The following is a 16181-nucleotide window of genomic DNA, read 5'->3' as shown; positions in this document are numbered from 1 at the left end:
TGTTGTATTTAGACTTCTTCATTCCAGTGATACTTCGGTCTGTCTCCCTCTCAATAAACTTGAAATTTTTCTAAACTCTGCTACCTGTACGCTAACTTTCTCAGTTTTCCGAAGTCTCATTCACCCATACTTGTGGGTTGCTGACCCGTGTTGGTGCTGGTTGGAAAATGTTTTGTTTTTAATTTTAAAAGTGCTCCATGATCTTACCTTTCTCCAATTTCATTTAACCCCATAAGCTTCAGAGGTATTGGTGTTCCTCCAATTCTGACTTCTTAACCATTCACCAGTGTAATTGCTTCTCCATTGGTGGCCATACTTTTTCACTACCAAAGCCCTAAGGAACTTGCTACCTGTATTTTTCCCCACTATTCCACCTCCTGCCTTTAAGATGGAACATAGAACAGTACAGCACAAGAACAGGGTCTTTGGCCCACAATGTTGTGCTGAACGAATTAAACTAATGTCACCTTCTGCCTGCGCATGATCCATATCCCTCCATTCCCTGCATATTCATGTCCCTATCTAAGAGCCCCTTAAGTGCGTCTGTCGTATCTGCCTCCACCACCACCCCCAACAGCACATTCCAGGCACCTACCACTCTCTGTGTTTTTTAAAAAAAACCTGCCCCGTACATTTCCTTTTGAACTTGCCTCCCTCACCTTAAATGCATGAAAAGAGACCAGCTGTCTATCTATGCCTCTCGTAATTTTATAAATTTTTATCTGGTTTCCCCCCCTCCCCAGCCTCCGCTGCTCCAGAGAAAACAAGCCTAGTTTGTCTAATCTCTCCTTATAGCATATACCCTCTAGTCCAGGCAGCATCCTGGGATGCTCTGTAGACCTTGCTCTTTGCTCACACTCTTGAACATCTGTCCTAATACAGGCGATCCCTGAACTACAGCCCTTTGGTTAATTGAAATTGGCTCATAGAGAATTCACAAATCACTACCCAAAAATCTGAGATATGGAATTAAATTTGCTCTCACTGAATTTGCGTGAATAAAAGTAAATAAATTCATTTCAGCTCACATTTCTTGACGCATGCACAGATAATGCAGCTTCACATTATGGAAAATTGTGATGCGAATTGTTTTCTAGGAACACAACCTCCACGTAACGTGATGATCACCTCTATATCCTTGCGTGATTCGCTGTCAGGTTTTATTTGATAATGCTTATGGGAAGTTGCTTGGGAGGTCTTGCTACAGTAAAGATTCTTATAACTGAAAGCTGCTGCTGTTAATAGCTAAGATATCCATGAGCTCCTCATCCGCTGTTGAAAGTGGAGCTGGAGATGGTAGATGGGAACAATTTCAGAAGATTGTTGCAGTGAAGAGAAGTTGGGGATAGGTTGTTTATCTGGTCCATGATGATCGTGGAATAGTGATCAATTTTGACAGAGGAGTCCAGTGCCTAATTAATGTGTCCAGCCAGATCTATTGTTGAGTTTACATTCCTCAGAGTTGCAATGATAGCTGTACCAGAGGAACAGCCAGAGAGAAAGTGATGGGGAATAAAGGTATCCAAAGGAATGTGAGTGTGCACTTGAACTGATCAATGTCAGGGTGAATAGACTGTTGAGAATTTGTAAAGGCCTTTATAAGGGACATATGAGATGGTTCCAGATTCAAAAGAAAGTAGTATTGAGAGGAGGGAGGAGGATCTGAATGAAGAGGGATTCCGGGACATGAACACAAATATTCTTCCATGTAACTGGAATACTTTTTGTGCAATTCTGGTTGCCACATTATAGGTATGATGAGACTGCATTGGATGGGGTGTAGAGGAGATTCACTAGGATGATGATCATTTTGGATATGAAGAGTGACTGGATAAGCTGGGTTTGTTTTCCTTTGAGTGGAGGAGACTGAGGGATACCTGACTGAAGTATACAAAATTATGAGTGGCATAGATAGGATAGGTAGTAAAATGCTTTACTCGTAGCAGAGGTGACTAAAACCAGAGGATGTAAGGTAAAAGGTAGGAGATTATTAGGAATCTGAGGAAGGATTTATTCACCCGGGGGAGTTTGGAATCTGGGATACACTGCCTAAGAGGGTGGTGGAGGCAGAGGTTCTTGCAACATTAAAGAAAAAGATAAGCAATTGAATTGCCAAAGCATTGAACACTATGGACCAAGTGCTGGCATGTCGGATTAGTATGGTGGGCTTGTTTCTGTGCTGTATGACTTTCTACTCTGTGACTCCATGATGGAGAGGCCATGTGAGATGGATCTTTGAAAGTGCTCTGAGGAAATTTGTACAGTTAATGGAGGATAGAAGTGCAGTGAACTCTAGCGAGATAGAAGTGAAAATCTCTGAGGACGCACAGGCTAAGGAGGAAAGCAGTGACAGTAACAAAGATTTTAAGAGAATAGAAGGGTAAATCATAAAGTTTGAGGTAAAGCTGCTGGAAGAATGGGAGACACAGTAAAGTGTGGTTTGGTGCAATCATGCAGCCACTACGACAGTCTGGACTGGGAATGTGTCGGAATGTACAAACAAAAGGAGAGGCTTTGTTAACTAGGGAGCTGCCATCACCTGTCAATGAAGCTTCTGTTCTTGTTTGTGTGAAGGGATATTCTGAAATAAGATTTGGAGAGAGGATCAGCATTAGATGATGTGAATGAGACAGGAGAGATTGTGGGATTAACCCCGAGCAGATTTACTAAATGACAAGATCAGCGAGGGTGTAGGATTGGTTGATTAAGGTTGCTGCTTCGAAGAAAACAGTACGTGCCTCTGGGCTCCTCAGAGGGTGGCAAGAGAGGCATTGTTATAAAGTGTAGGTTTATATAGATACGAGTATGGCCTAAGATGGCGTTCAGAGAGTAAGAAAGTGAAGGAATGCTAAATGTTCTGGGCAGGGCAGAGTACTTAGGAGAGGAGAAGTGAAAGGGGGCATGAAAAGGAAAAGTACAACTGACAGGGCCTGATGTGGAGAGGCAGTTAAAATGCACATGAAAATTGACACTGCTTTACACAAAGTGTAGTAAGAATTTGGAATGTCTTGCCACAAAAAAGCAAATGGCATTTAAGGAGAAACTAGAAGAGAATAGAAGAGTAATGAAGAAGAGAATAGAAGAATTTAGTGATGTGGTTAGATGGAGATGTTTGAGGAGACTTGTGCAGAACATAACCATTGGCATAGACATCCACACACGCAATGCTCATAAAAAGACTCTAGTGAAGTTTTGCACAACTTAAACAAATCAAGATATTGCAGTTCAGGAGGATTTTGTTCTGCAGAATTGCTACAACTGTTATTTAAAAAATCAAGGTTGGAGTATTTTTAGGAACCCTGGGAAAGCCCTGACTGGCATACTGAATGCATATTCAGTTTCAGTCCAGTTCCTGAATGTATGAAAACATTTTGAGCTATGGCAAGGACTGCTATATAACTTGATGTCTATCAGAACTTCTGATTAGATAACAGTATGCTCCTAGTGTTTTCTGAAACACTAAATTAGCTGCACGTTATTGGCATCGAATGCAGACCTGTGCTTCCAGTCACCAACTCCATGGCAACAGGAGCAGACATATAGCCCTAAGATCCTTGTAATTTAAGGAGACCATCTCTTGATATCCCTGGCTAACAAAAACATTTAAAGTTATGGATTTGGTGGCCAGAACGAGTTACTTGGCAAATCTTTTTTCCAATAATCTTGGCATTGAATCTTGGCATGTAATTTTGCTGTACTTGACAGAAAGGCACAATGTTTTCATCCTCTCTGTGCACAGATAGAAAGTTGCTTATGGTTCACTAGACTCCAGTCTGAACTAGAAAGGATTCATCTGAACGTTGCAGTTCTCACCAGCGTTCTTCTGGGTGGATTCTACATTCCCACTACCATAAGAAGAGTTTCATTCCTTCTCTGCTCTATCCGGGTGTCCAAAGTTTTGCCTTTTAAATTATAAATTTCAAACCAAATCTGAGACAAACTCACATGGAAGCTGATCTCGTAGAACATCAGATTTTATGTCGTGCTACTTTATGATAGTTTGATGTTGAGCGCTTTGACTTCCGCCTTGAAGTGCAAGATAACGTGTTTATGTTTCCCTGCAGACATCTTCGGGCATCACCATTCCAAAGCCCCCAAAGCCTCCAGACAAGCCCTTGATGCCCTACATGCGCTACAGCAGAAAGGTATGGTAGCTGCAGCATTGTATCATGACGTCTGCTGCAGCATTCGTTCACCTGGCCTAGGCCAGCCGATTACACAGCTAGCTGAGGGAGGGTGACTATATTATAGCAACTACCTAGAGTTTCCAGCAAGGAATGGGATTACTTTACAGTCTGTACCTGTTCTAGGGTATCCTATATTATGTGTGTAAACTTGTGAAGTCTTGCAGGAGGTGGAGGCTGTAATACATTCCTAAAGGGAAATCATTTTATAAAGCATCTGGACTTCTCATCGTTAACTTCTGCCTGACTGATCTCAAACCCAGTTTCCATAGGTGCAACTTCAAAAACTATCTTTAATAAAGGCTGTGATCTACTACATTCTATTCCTAATCTGTTAACTGGTAATTCACTTAGATGAGTTACTGGGTCCTACTGTGATTGGCTGCATTTGCTCTACTGGTATTCAGCCATTTAACCTGCTGTCATTCAGCAATCATTTGTCATTTCATTTGTGTCCATGTTTGAGTTCTGCTCCCTCACGTTCTCAGATGTACTAACTCCTCCCAGCCACCTTCCACCGATGATCTCACCAAGAGCTGTAGCTTAATTTAAATTTTAAATATTTTTAAAAATAATCTGTCTGATTTGTTGGAGTACTAATCACAGGACTCCCTCTCTAATGCCTAACTGTAGTGAGTACATGCGGGTGTTGATGGTACTATACCCATAAACTGTCCGGTTGACAGTGTGATAATTCTATTACTGTATTAGCTCTGTAAATAAGTCTCCTTATTATGTTTTAGGTATGGGACCAGGTTAAGGCCTCCAATCCTGATCTGAAGCTGTGGGAAATAGGGAAAATCATCGGTGGAATGTGGCGGGATCTCACAGATGAGGAAAAGCAGGAGTATCTGAATGACTATGAAGCAGAGAAGGTAAAACAGCAGGAACAGGATTTCTTTCAGTAATTGAGTTCCAATGACCATAAAACATGTCCAACTGTTAGTGTCAAACAATGTAGGTGTGTTTCCCTTTTCCCTTTTTGGTTGGGCATGGAATTTTTATCCTTGTGGCTAAAGAAATGTCAACATTTGAAACATTTTCTCACCTCATGGTTACAGATCAGGTATAGCATTTGATCTGACATAGTGTCCTTTACACTGCCTCATCAAGTCAGGTACCACACTGGTTGGATATGGAGTAAGTGGGGCCCAAGAAGTGAGGTTTTAATTTATCTCCTCTTCCTATAGTTAGAACCTCCTGAACAAGTGGAGATTTCAGTTTTGTTGAGGTGCTTGTTTGAGTAAAATTGCCAGGTTTTTGTTTGTGACTGGCAGCATTGTTCAATGGATTTGTTTTGTGGGATCAAAATAAAAACTAACAGCACTTCAGTCCAGCTAAGTTTGACCTTGCACTCTTGCAGTCAAGGATCTGTGTGACTTCTATTTTTATAAAAAGAGCAGGTAATCTCATCAGTCCTGTGATAAGGTTTTGTAAAAGTGCAATACATTTTGTTCTAAGCACATAGTTAGCATATTGTAATAGTCCACCACATCCACCATTGCACTGATGATTAATAAAGAATATCGCGCCTGTGTTTGAATGACTGGTGCTATGGTCTTGGACAGAGGGGAAAATTAGTACTGTGAATAAACCATGTGAAAATAAACCAATAAAAACTACTGACTCTAGAAATCTGAAATTAAAACACTAGATGGTGAAAGCAATTAGCAAGTCAGAACTCGATGAAGGTTCTGACAAAGGGTTCATTGATCTGAAAAGTTAACTCTGTTTCTATTTCCACAGATGCTACCTGACCTGCTGAGTGTTTCCAGCATCTTGTGTTGTTACATTTGAAAGACTTATTTGTTTCTCTACAAATTAAGACCGTTGGCCCCTTCTTCAGACTAAAGTTGCTCTTTTTCCTGCTCCAAGAAATTTTGTAGGGCATGTTTCATAATTTTTATGCTGATCTTTCAGAACCTTTCTTTTTAATCCTCTTATACGTTTTGTGTTTGACTGTACGGCCACGTCACTTTATCAGTTTGAAACCAAAGAACAAAGCAGGAATAATTTTATCACTTCCATTTAGATTACCAGAACTTAAAGCTTTAGAATTTTCAGCATCTTGTCAATATTTCACAAGCAGTACTACCAAGAATTACTTGGGAAAATTCTGCAAACCTCCTTAAACACTTATTGATCCAGATGGTTAAGAGGTGTGCTATTCTTGTACTTTCGCATGTGTGACATCTCCATGCACAATCAACTAGCTTGTTTTCAGTAGTATTTTTGGCATTTGAGTAGAAAGAGCATTTTAGAAAAGCGGGTAGTGTACTTAGTCCCTGTAACTGGTGCTGAGCGTTTTCATTGACAGAAGTTAAGGTAGGAAAATCATGTTGAAATAGTGAGTCCAGATGATATCATGAAGTACAGGACAGTAGGGTGCAAAGTACCACACAATGATTCCCCACATGAAAAAGTACCAATTTCAGTCAGGTGAAGGCTATCCCAGAGCTTGTAGGGACATTTGGGAGAGTTGCTGAGATCCACTGCAATTTCCCCATTGGAAATGGTCACAGAGCAAATGCCATTTGCTCATTGTGGTCTCTCCTAGATAAGTGATCTTGCAAGGAATTGATTGCTACATTTGGTCATTCCCACCTATGTTCTCGTATTTGCTTCTACTTTCAGGTTGAGTATAATGAAGCCATGAAAGCATATCACAGCTCTCCTGCCTATCTTGCCTACATCAATGCAAAAAGCCGGGCAGAGGCAGCCCTTGAGGAGGAGAGTCGCCAGCGTCAGTCAAGGATGGAGAAAGGGGAGCCTTACATGAGCATCCAACCAGCTGAGGACCCTGATGGTAAGCACTGGCAGAAATGTAGCCCAGCATTACGACAGACTGCACTTATAGACAGGGTTTAACTCCGTCCTTTTGGAATTGTCCATGTAAAATTTTGGGTACTTTTCTCTTTCTGTATCACCATCATCTCCTTCCAACCTCTGATGATATAAAACTAGGTGACAGTGCGAGTTGTGAGGAGGATGCTGAAAGGCTTGAGGGGAGATGTGGACTGGTTAAGTGAATGGACAAGGGCATGGCTGGTGGAATATAATGTGGAAAAATGTGAGGTCATCCACTTGAGTAGAAAAAATAGAAAAGCAGAGCATTTCTGAAATAGTGAGAGATTGGAAGTATTGGTGTTATGATCTGTTATGATAATAATGAGAACATTGGTCTTCTTTGGGACCTGGGTGACCTTGAACATGAATCACTAAGTTAATTTGCAGGTACAGCAAGTAATCAGGAAGACAAATGGTACATTGGCCTTCATTGCAAGAGCATTGTGGTACTAAAGTAATTATTTAGTGAGGCCACACCTGGAATATTGTGGTCTCCCTTTCTGAGGAAGGACATACTTGTGACAGATGGAGTGCTATGAAGATTCACCAAATTGATTCTTGAAATGGGTGAGGTGGTGGGGAATGGTCCATTGGGGCAGCTTAACCTGTCTGGGTCTATATGCTCCTGGTTTTATAAAAATGAGAGTCTATCTCATTGAACCATTCAGAATTCTTACAAGATAGATACAGAATTAATGTTTCACTTGATCGAATTGTTTAGAACCAAGGATTACAGTCTCAGAATGAGGGGCTGAAAAGAGAACATGGATGAAGAAGGCATTTCTTCATCTAGAAGATAGTAAATATCCAGGAGGGTTATGCAGACTTGGTCATTGAGTATATTCAAGACAGATATTGAAAGATTTTTGGATGAGGGATCATGACATATGGGAATAGTGCAGGAAAATGGTACTGAGATAAAGGATCATGATCGTATTCATTGGTGAAGCAGGCATGAGGCATTGAATAACCTCATCCTGCTTTTATTTAATTTCATATGCAATTCCTAATTATTTTTTCTTTTTAATCATCATCCCTATGCTGTGTACCATTCAGTGTCTGAATGTGAAGGCAGATCAAGGGTCTTTTGCTTTTACTGTGATGCAACTTGCCACAGAGGACAGTGTGGTTGTAATTTTGGAATATGTTTCATCAGTAAATCTGCTAAAGAAGTTTGTGGCTGTTCTTTAAGGCATTCCTGATCACGATGGAGTCAGTTGGGGCATATTCTGTCTAAGAATTAAACTGATCTTATTTTGCTCCATAGCCTTTTCTCAAAGGACTATTATATAACATGCTTGTCTTATATTCTCCACCCAAAGGAAATGTTTGAAACCAAAGAATTTTTGTAATTTATCTCATTAGCTATCTTGAGCAGATGTCTAAGGACAATTTATTCTGTGGTCCTTGGATCTGCTCTTGCCAAAGAATCAGGAATGTGTCTCTCTCTGTTTGCACTTGTACATGAGGATTGCTTATTTGCTTAGTCCCTTCAATTTTGTTGATGTCAGTGGAAATTGCTGCAGTTGCATGCTACACTGTCAGCTATATCTTATTTCTTGGGGAGTTCTGGGGATTAACAGTCCCACCCTTTCCCAAGGCCTGTTCCTTTGTATTGCATGACATCAATTATACAATTTTGTAACTAAATTAGTTATTCAGCCTGTACTGTATCTAAATTTTGGTATCAGTTTTTGTGAATAAGTGAAATATTGACAGAGGAACTGAAGTGACACCTCAAGTAAAACCTGGCCTGCTTGCAACCTTGCTGAAAAACTGCTGTTGTTATATATGTATTTTACCTTCTTAATCAATTTTAAACTTGGTTAATTACATATCCATTTATATTCTGTAGTAATATTCCATATTATCCTTTTCCAAATCTTTATCTAAAATTTGTCCTGGCACCATAGATTTCTTTTGAAGCTCATCCGGCATAATCAACCCTTTTTTGCAATCCACATTAGTTACTCATAGAGTCATACAGCATGGAAACAAACCCTTTGGCCCCAAAGATCCTTGTTGGCCATCAAGTACCTGTCCATACTAATCCCATTTTCCAGCACTTGGTCCATAACTTTCTATATCTTGGTGGTTCAAGTGTTCAAGTAGATACCACTTAAAAGTTGTAAGAATCACAGCCTCTATCACCCCCTCAGGCAATGTGTCCGAGATTCAGATCCTCAGATTCCCTCTAAATCTCCATAACTTCAATCAATGTCCTCTGGTTTTAAACATCTCTGTTATGGGGAAGAGTTTCTACCCTATCTATCCCCCTCATAATACTGTTTACCTCTATCATGTCCCCCTCAGCCTCATCCTCTCCAAGAAGGCAAACCCAGTTTATCCAGTCTTTCCTTATAACCGAAGTACTCCATTTCAGGCCACACCCTGGTAATCTCTGCATCCTTTCCAGTGCTTTCACATCCTCCTTATAGTGTGATGACCAGAACTGTGCATAGTAATCTGGCTGTGATCTAATCTGTATTTTATAGTTGTAACATAACTTTTGGTTGTTATATTCTTTGTCCAGTTTAATGAAAGCTAGTATCCCATATACCACTTCAACTACATTATCTACTTGTGCTGCCATCTTCATGGATCCTTGGATTTGTACATCAGGGTCACACAGTGGGTGGTGGGTACATGGAACAAGCTGCCAGAGGAAGTGGTAGAGGCGGTACAATTACAACGTTTTATAAGACATTTAGTAAGTACATAGATAGCAAAGCTTTGGATGGATATGGGCCAAACACAGGCAAATGGGACTAGCTCAGGTAGGCGACTTGGTTGGCATGGACGAGTTGGGCCAAGGGCCCTGTTTCCATGCTGTATAACACCATGACTCTATTGTTACGAACCAGCAACAAAAGAAACACACTGAGTTATGATTCAGTGTTTAAAAACTATTTTATTAATAACTAATGATAATAAGAAAAATAAAAGTAAGAATGTTAGTATGTTAGAAGTAAAAATGTTAAGCCTTGAACATTAACCCCAAAAACTAAACTCTTCGTGTGTGTGTGTGTGTGTGTGTGTGTGTGTGTGTGTGTGTGTGTGTGTGTGTGTGTGTGTGTCAAAGTCCTAAACTCCAAGTCCAGGAATGGTACTTAAAGTTCAGTTCAGCAAGCCGTAAGGTGAAACATGAGCAAAGGCTTCTTCAACAACCACCGTTGTCTGAAGATAAGACGTAGATGTAGAGAAAATAGAGAGAGTAATTACGAGATCCAAATGTTCCACGATGGAACCCAAACAACACCTCAGTGTTTACTCGGTAGTGACTTCCTCACCCCAAAAAGCATCCGAATCGTGGCTGTCCACACATACCTGTTTCCTTCTACAGGTCAGCAACAAAGTGAACTCCACCGGATTACTCCCAATTTCCATACGTGGATTTCTCTCTCTCTTCTGGCTGACTTCTTCTACAATGTCATTACGTCCTTTATCTTTGGTTGATGTAAGCACGCTGCGCGCACAAACACACAACTAACTCTATCTTAAAGGGACATAGGGACATTCACCGAGTCCATAACACCTCCCACCTAAAAAGAATTTCTTTCCCAAAAAAAATTTAACTGCGTATACAGTTAGTAATGTTAATAATTATCATGCTACACAATTACAGAATATCAGATTAGTAAAGATACATGTTTCCCATTCATCATCGGGAAAGACAATCAGCAATCACGTTATCTTTGCCTTCAGTGTGAGTTATCATGAGATCAAACTCTTGCAAAATTAAACTCCAGTTTAACAGTCTTCTGTTCTTGTTTTTGACTCGGCTCAGAACCACCAATGGGTTATGATCTGTATACACAGTCAATGGTTTCTGAGCAGTGCAAACATATACACTGAAATGTTGCAAGGCTAAAACAAGCAACAGTAATTCTTTCTCTGTGGTGGAATAATTCTTTTGATGCTCATTAAATTTCTTTGAAAAGTAAGCTACAGGATGGTCAAATTCATCAAGGTCTCCCTTCTGCAACAACACACTCCTGCAGCTTCATCACTGGCATCTACTGCTAATGAAAATGGCTTTTCAACGTCAGGTGATTTGAGCACAGGATGGTAGCATAAAATGGCTTTCTGCTTCTCAAATGCTTCTTGACAAGAATCTGTCCAAACAAACTTTACTCCCTTCTTCAGAAGATTAGTTAGGGGAAGAGCAGCGTCAGTAAAAATTTTTACAAAATTTTCGATAATATCCAACCATTCCCAAAGATCTTCTAACAGTTCTCATACCTGTGGGAACAGGGAACTCAGATGTTGCTTGAACTTTTGCCTGAACAGGAGCTAACTTGCCTTGACCTACAACATAACCAAGATACGTCACAGTGGCATGGCCAAATTCACTTTTAGCCCAGTTAACTGTAAGGTTAGCTTCGGAAAGTCTTTCAAACAACCTTCCTAATGCAGAGATGTGATCCTCCCATGTATCATTCCTTGACACTAAGTTGTCAGTGTAGGCATCCGTATGTTTTAACCCATGAATCACTGAATTAATCATTCTTTGAAATGTTACCGGAGCATTTTTCATTCCAAGTGGCAAAACCATTATATTCATACAATCCAGAAGGGGTTGCAAAGGCAGAAATCTCCCTTCCTCTATCTGTTAATGGAACACACCAGTACCCTTTTAATAGGTCAATCTTTATAAGAAATTTAGCCTTTCCCACTTCGTCTATGCAATCATCCACCCTAGGAATAGGGTAAGCATCTGACTTCGTTACAGCATTCACCTTCCTGTAATCTGTGCAAAATTGAACAGTTCCATCAGGTTTAGGCACAGTAACACAGGGTGAACTCCAGTTTGAAGCGGAACGTCTAATAATATCATTTTCTAACATATATTCAATCTCCTGGTCAACAAGTTTACTTTTTTCCACATTCATTCGATATGGGTGTTGTTTGATTGGTCGTGCATCCCCAACATCAACATCATGCGTAATTATCGATGTTCTGTTTGGAACATATGGGAACAGATTTTTAAATTAATTCTCTCATCTGTTGTTTTTGCGAAACTGGTAAATGGTCCAACTTCGTTTCAAGGTTCTCCAGGATATTTTGGTTTTTCAGTTTCGATGGAACAATATTTGGTCTAAATTGGCCGTCCTCAATATCAACATCAGGCATTCTAGAAACAACCTTCATATCATCCACCATGGCCACGACTGAATCTCTCTCATAATAAGGCTTCAGCTTGTTTACATGACAGTTGTGTTTTCTTGCGTCTATCTGGTGTTTTGATTATATATGTCAAATCAGTTACTCGGGATTCAATACTATGTGGTTCAGAAAAATGAGATTGCAATGGATTGTTCTGGCTAGGGAAGAATACTAACACCTTTTGCCCCACTGCAAATGTCCTGGGCCGAGCACGTCTGTCAAAACATGCCTTCATTCTCATCTGGGTGGTTTTCAAATTCTCCCTCGCCAGCTGGCAGACTCTCTCCAACCGAGTTTTAAATTTTTGGACATAGTCCAACAGACTTAAATGCACTTCCTCATTAACCCATTGTTCTTTTAACAATTCTAAAGGTCCTCTCACCCGATGTCCAAATACAAGCTCAAATGGACTAAATCCTAATGACTCCTGTATTGATTCTCTAACGGCAAACAAAAGTAAATGAACACCCTCGTCCCAATCCTTTGTTTTCAAAGCAATAAGTCTTCAGCATATTTTTGAGAGTAGAATGAAATCTCTCCAGAGCTTTGAGATTCAGGGTGATATGCAGATGATACAATCTGCTTTGCCCCCAGCTCATAGACTAGTTGTTGGAATAAATTAGACATAAAATTACTGCCTTGATCAGATTGGATTTCTTTTGGCAAACCAACCAATGTAAAAAAAATTTTAAAAAGAACTTTTGATACAGTCTTGGTCTTAATATTTCTAAGGGGTATTGCCTCTGGAAGTCTAGAAGTTGCACACATGATGGTTAACAAATACTGATTTCCAGCCTTAGACTTTGGCAATGGGCCAACACAGTCCACAATCACCTTCGAAAAGGGTTCACCAAAAGCAGGAATAGGTTTCAATGGAGCCACAGGGGGTCTTTGATTTGGTTTACTTACCATCTGACATGTGTGACAGGTTCGACAAAACATCACCACATCTTTTCTCAAACCAGGCCAATAGAATTGTTTCAAGATCTTCCCTACAGTTTTATTTACACCAAAATAACCACCCAAAGGCATACTATGGGCCAGGTTTAAAATCTCATTCCTATAAACTTTAGGGACCGCAACCTGATGAATAACTTCCCATTCCTCATTAACAGGGACATGAGGAGGTCTCCATTTCCTCATTAACACTCCATTCTTGACATAATATCCAGTTGGCACTTTTTCAATCTCATCACATGAGAGTGCTTTTTCTCTCAATTCTGTAAGCTCAGGGTCTTTCGTCTGTTCCACCATAAATTCTTTCCTCGACAAAGACAAATCTTTAAATTCAGGCTCACTACAAGGATTTTGATCCTCCAGTGAAGACAGAAAAGTCTCAGACAAGTCATCATAATTTTCTTCCTGTTTAGGGCTGTCACAGGGAACAAGATTAGGCTGCATGGGACTGTCAGCCTTGGCTAATTCTTTAGCTCTAGCTTGAGTCACCACACAGGATCGGTAAACATCTGGATCATTCTCAGACTCATCAATCCTTGGTTTAGTCGTTAACCGTACCACAGGGACAAATTCTCCATCTGCAAGGTCATTCCCCAATAACAAAGAAACTTCTTCCACTGGTAAACTAGGTCATATCCCTATCTCGACAGGTCCTTCTACGAACTTTGACTTTAAAATCACCTTGTGCAAAGGGACAGACATGGTGTCACCTGTGACACCTCGCACTAGATTTACCTCACCAGTGTCAGTTTCTTCACCAAAATTTAAAACACTGTCCAGCAAGAGAGATTGGTAAGCCCCAGTATCTCTAAGGATTTTCACTGGCACCTGGGGTGACCCATCATTCAGTGAAACAAAACCCTCTGATACATAAGAACGGAATTCCTTCCTCATCTCCTCCAACTTTTCAGCCTTTACCTTTGGCAAGGACTGATCTTTACCAACATCTCCTAAACCTTTTTGATTTTTAATTACCTGAAAACAAGCATTGGGCACGGCTTCCTTCCTTTTCTTCAAAAGGGCACAATTAGCTATTACATGGCCAGGTTTCTTACAGTAATAACAAGTACGCTCAACAGGTTTCTCCAGCACTGGCTTATTTTCATCCTTCCATTTTTGATTACCTCCCAATTTAATGTCTGGTTTACCTGGATTGTCCTTATAACTCTTTTGAAAGGTTTTAGGTGGTCCCCATTTGGATTTATGGGTTAAAGCATAAACACCTGCCAACCTAGCAGTTTCTTGTAAAGTTTCCACCTCCTTTTCATTTAAATATGTTGTTAATTCAGCTGGGGCACATCTTTTAAAGTCTTCCACTAACATCAATTCTGTCAATTTATCATAATCCCCAACTACATTTTTAGCCGTGCACCATCGTTCAAAACATATTCTCTTTCCATTGGCAAATTCCATGTACGTCTGATCTGCAGATTTCTTCAAGTCTCTAAATTTTTGTCTATAAGCTTCAGGTACCAATTCATAGGCCTTCAACACAGCTTGTTTTACCTTTGTATAATCAGCTGCATCCTCAACAGACAAAGCAGAATAAGCTTTGAGCTTTACCTTTAATTACACTCTGTAACATAAGAGCCCATCCCTCCTTTGGCCAGTTTGAACTCACAGCAACCTTTCCAAAATGTTGGAAATACTGATCAACCTGATGTTCCTCAAAAGGAAGGACTAATCGAAGCTCCCTGCTGGCTGAAAACCCATCGTCAAAATCAGATTCCAAACTCTTTCGCTTCATTTTTAACTCATGCTGCTGCTGTTTTTCCTTCTCCTCCCTATCCAGCTCCATCCTCCTCAATTCCATCTGGGCCTTCCTTTCCTCAAACTTCAACCGAGTTAGTTCCCGTTCAGCTAACTCTAGTTTCCTTTGTTCTGCCTCTAGTTTCTTTTGTCCCAACTCGAACTTCATTGGCATTTGTTCTAACTCTATCTTTGCTAACTGCACCTGGCTATCAGGAATCTCTGACTCACTCCCAGGAAACTCTTCTAACTCTTCCTCCTCCAAATCCTCCAACTCCACTGGTTGAGAAGTCACATCAGAAATCACTGGTTTAATCTCAGGAAACTCGGCTACCTCACTCACCTCAAACACTTCCTTCTCCAATTAATAGTCAACTATCATTCTATGAATAACTGCTTTTTTCATAGACCGCTTTACTGCTGTAAGGTTTAGCCTTGTAGCAATTTTTACCAAATCATCCTTTTTCGCCACCTCCAATCCCTTTAGGGTTGGTGACTCCAAAAATGCCTCAATATCCATTGCTGCTGGTTTCCACACACACAAGCCAATTAAAAAGAATTTATCAGACCGACCACAATCAGTCATCCACTAAGACCCCAACTTGTTCAAACTCAGACCTCCTTCGTTAACCTTGGGAACGATCCCGGACGAATCTTGTTAACCTTGGGAACGATCCCGGACGAGCCCCCAATTTTGTTACGAACCAGCAACAAATGAAACACACTGAGTCATGATTCAGTGTTTAAAAACTATTTTATTAATAACTACTTATGATGATAAGAAAAATAAAAGTAAAAATGTTAGTATGTTAGAAGTAAAAATGTTAAACCTTGAACATTAACCCCAAAAACTAAACTCTTCGTGTGTGTGTGTGTGTGGCAAAGTCCCAAACTCCAAGTCCAGGAATGGTTCTTAAAGTTCAGTTCAGCAAGCCGTAAGGTGAAACATGAGCAAAGGCTTCTTCAACAACCACCGTTGTCTGAAGATAAGACGTAGATGTAGAGAAAATAGAGAGAGTAATTACGAGATCCAAATGTTCCACGATGGAACCCAAACAACACCTCAGTGTTTACTCGGTAGTGACTTCCTCACCCCGAAAAGCATCCGAATCGTGGCCGTCCACACAAATACCTGTTTCCTTCTACAGGTCAGCAACAAAGTGAACTCCACCGGATTACTCCCAATTTCCATACGTGGATTTCAGTGACAGACACAGTTATTGTTTCTCATCCATCGATAGAGAAAACTAGCAGGCTGGTGTCTCTCCCCCTCTTCCC

General features: G+C 40.4%; 1 protein-coding gene across 3 annotated transcripts in view; it reads left to right on the top strand.

Annotated features, from left to right (window-relative positions):
• The window catches only part of smarce1 (SWI/SNF related, matrix associated, actin dependent regulator of chromatin, subfamily e, member 1), a 75832-nt gene that overhangs the window by 33956 nt on the left and 25695 nt on the right, over positions 1–16181 (top strand). For 2 of the 3 annotated variants that reach the window (XM_052038741.1, XM_052038740.1), the window contains 3 exons: positions 4065–4145; positions 4928–5059; positions 6819–6990. In XM_052038741.1, the coding sequence (XP_051894701.1) occupies positions 4065–4145; positions 4928–5059; positions 6819–6990 (385 nt within the window). The remainder of the gene's footprint in view (positions 1–4064; positions 4146–4927; positions 5060–6818; positions 6991–16181) is intronic. The other variant, XM_052038742.1, reaches the window with a different exon arrangement.

This window comes from Pristis pectinata, chromosome 25 (assembly GCF_009764475.1).
Source record: "Pristis pectinata isolate sPriPec2 chromosome 25, sPriPec2.1.pri, whole genome shotgun sequence".
NCBI lineage: Eukaryota > Metazoa > Chordata > Chondrichthyes > Rhinopristiformes > Pristidae > Pristis > Pristis pectinata.
This window is presented reverse-complemented; position numbering and strand designations above follow the sequence as displayed.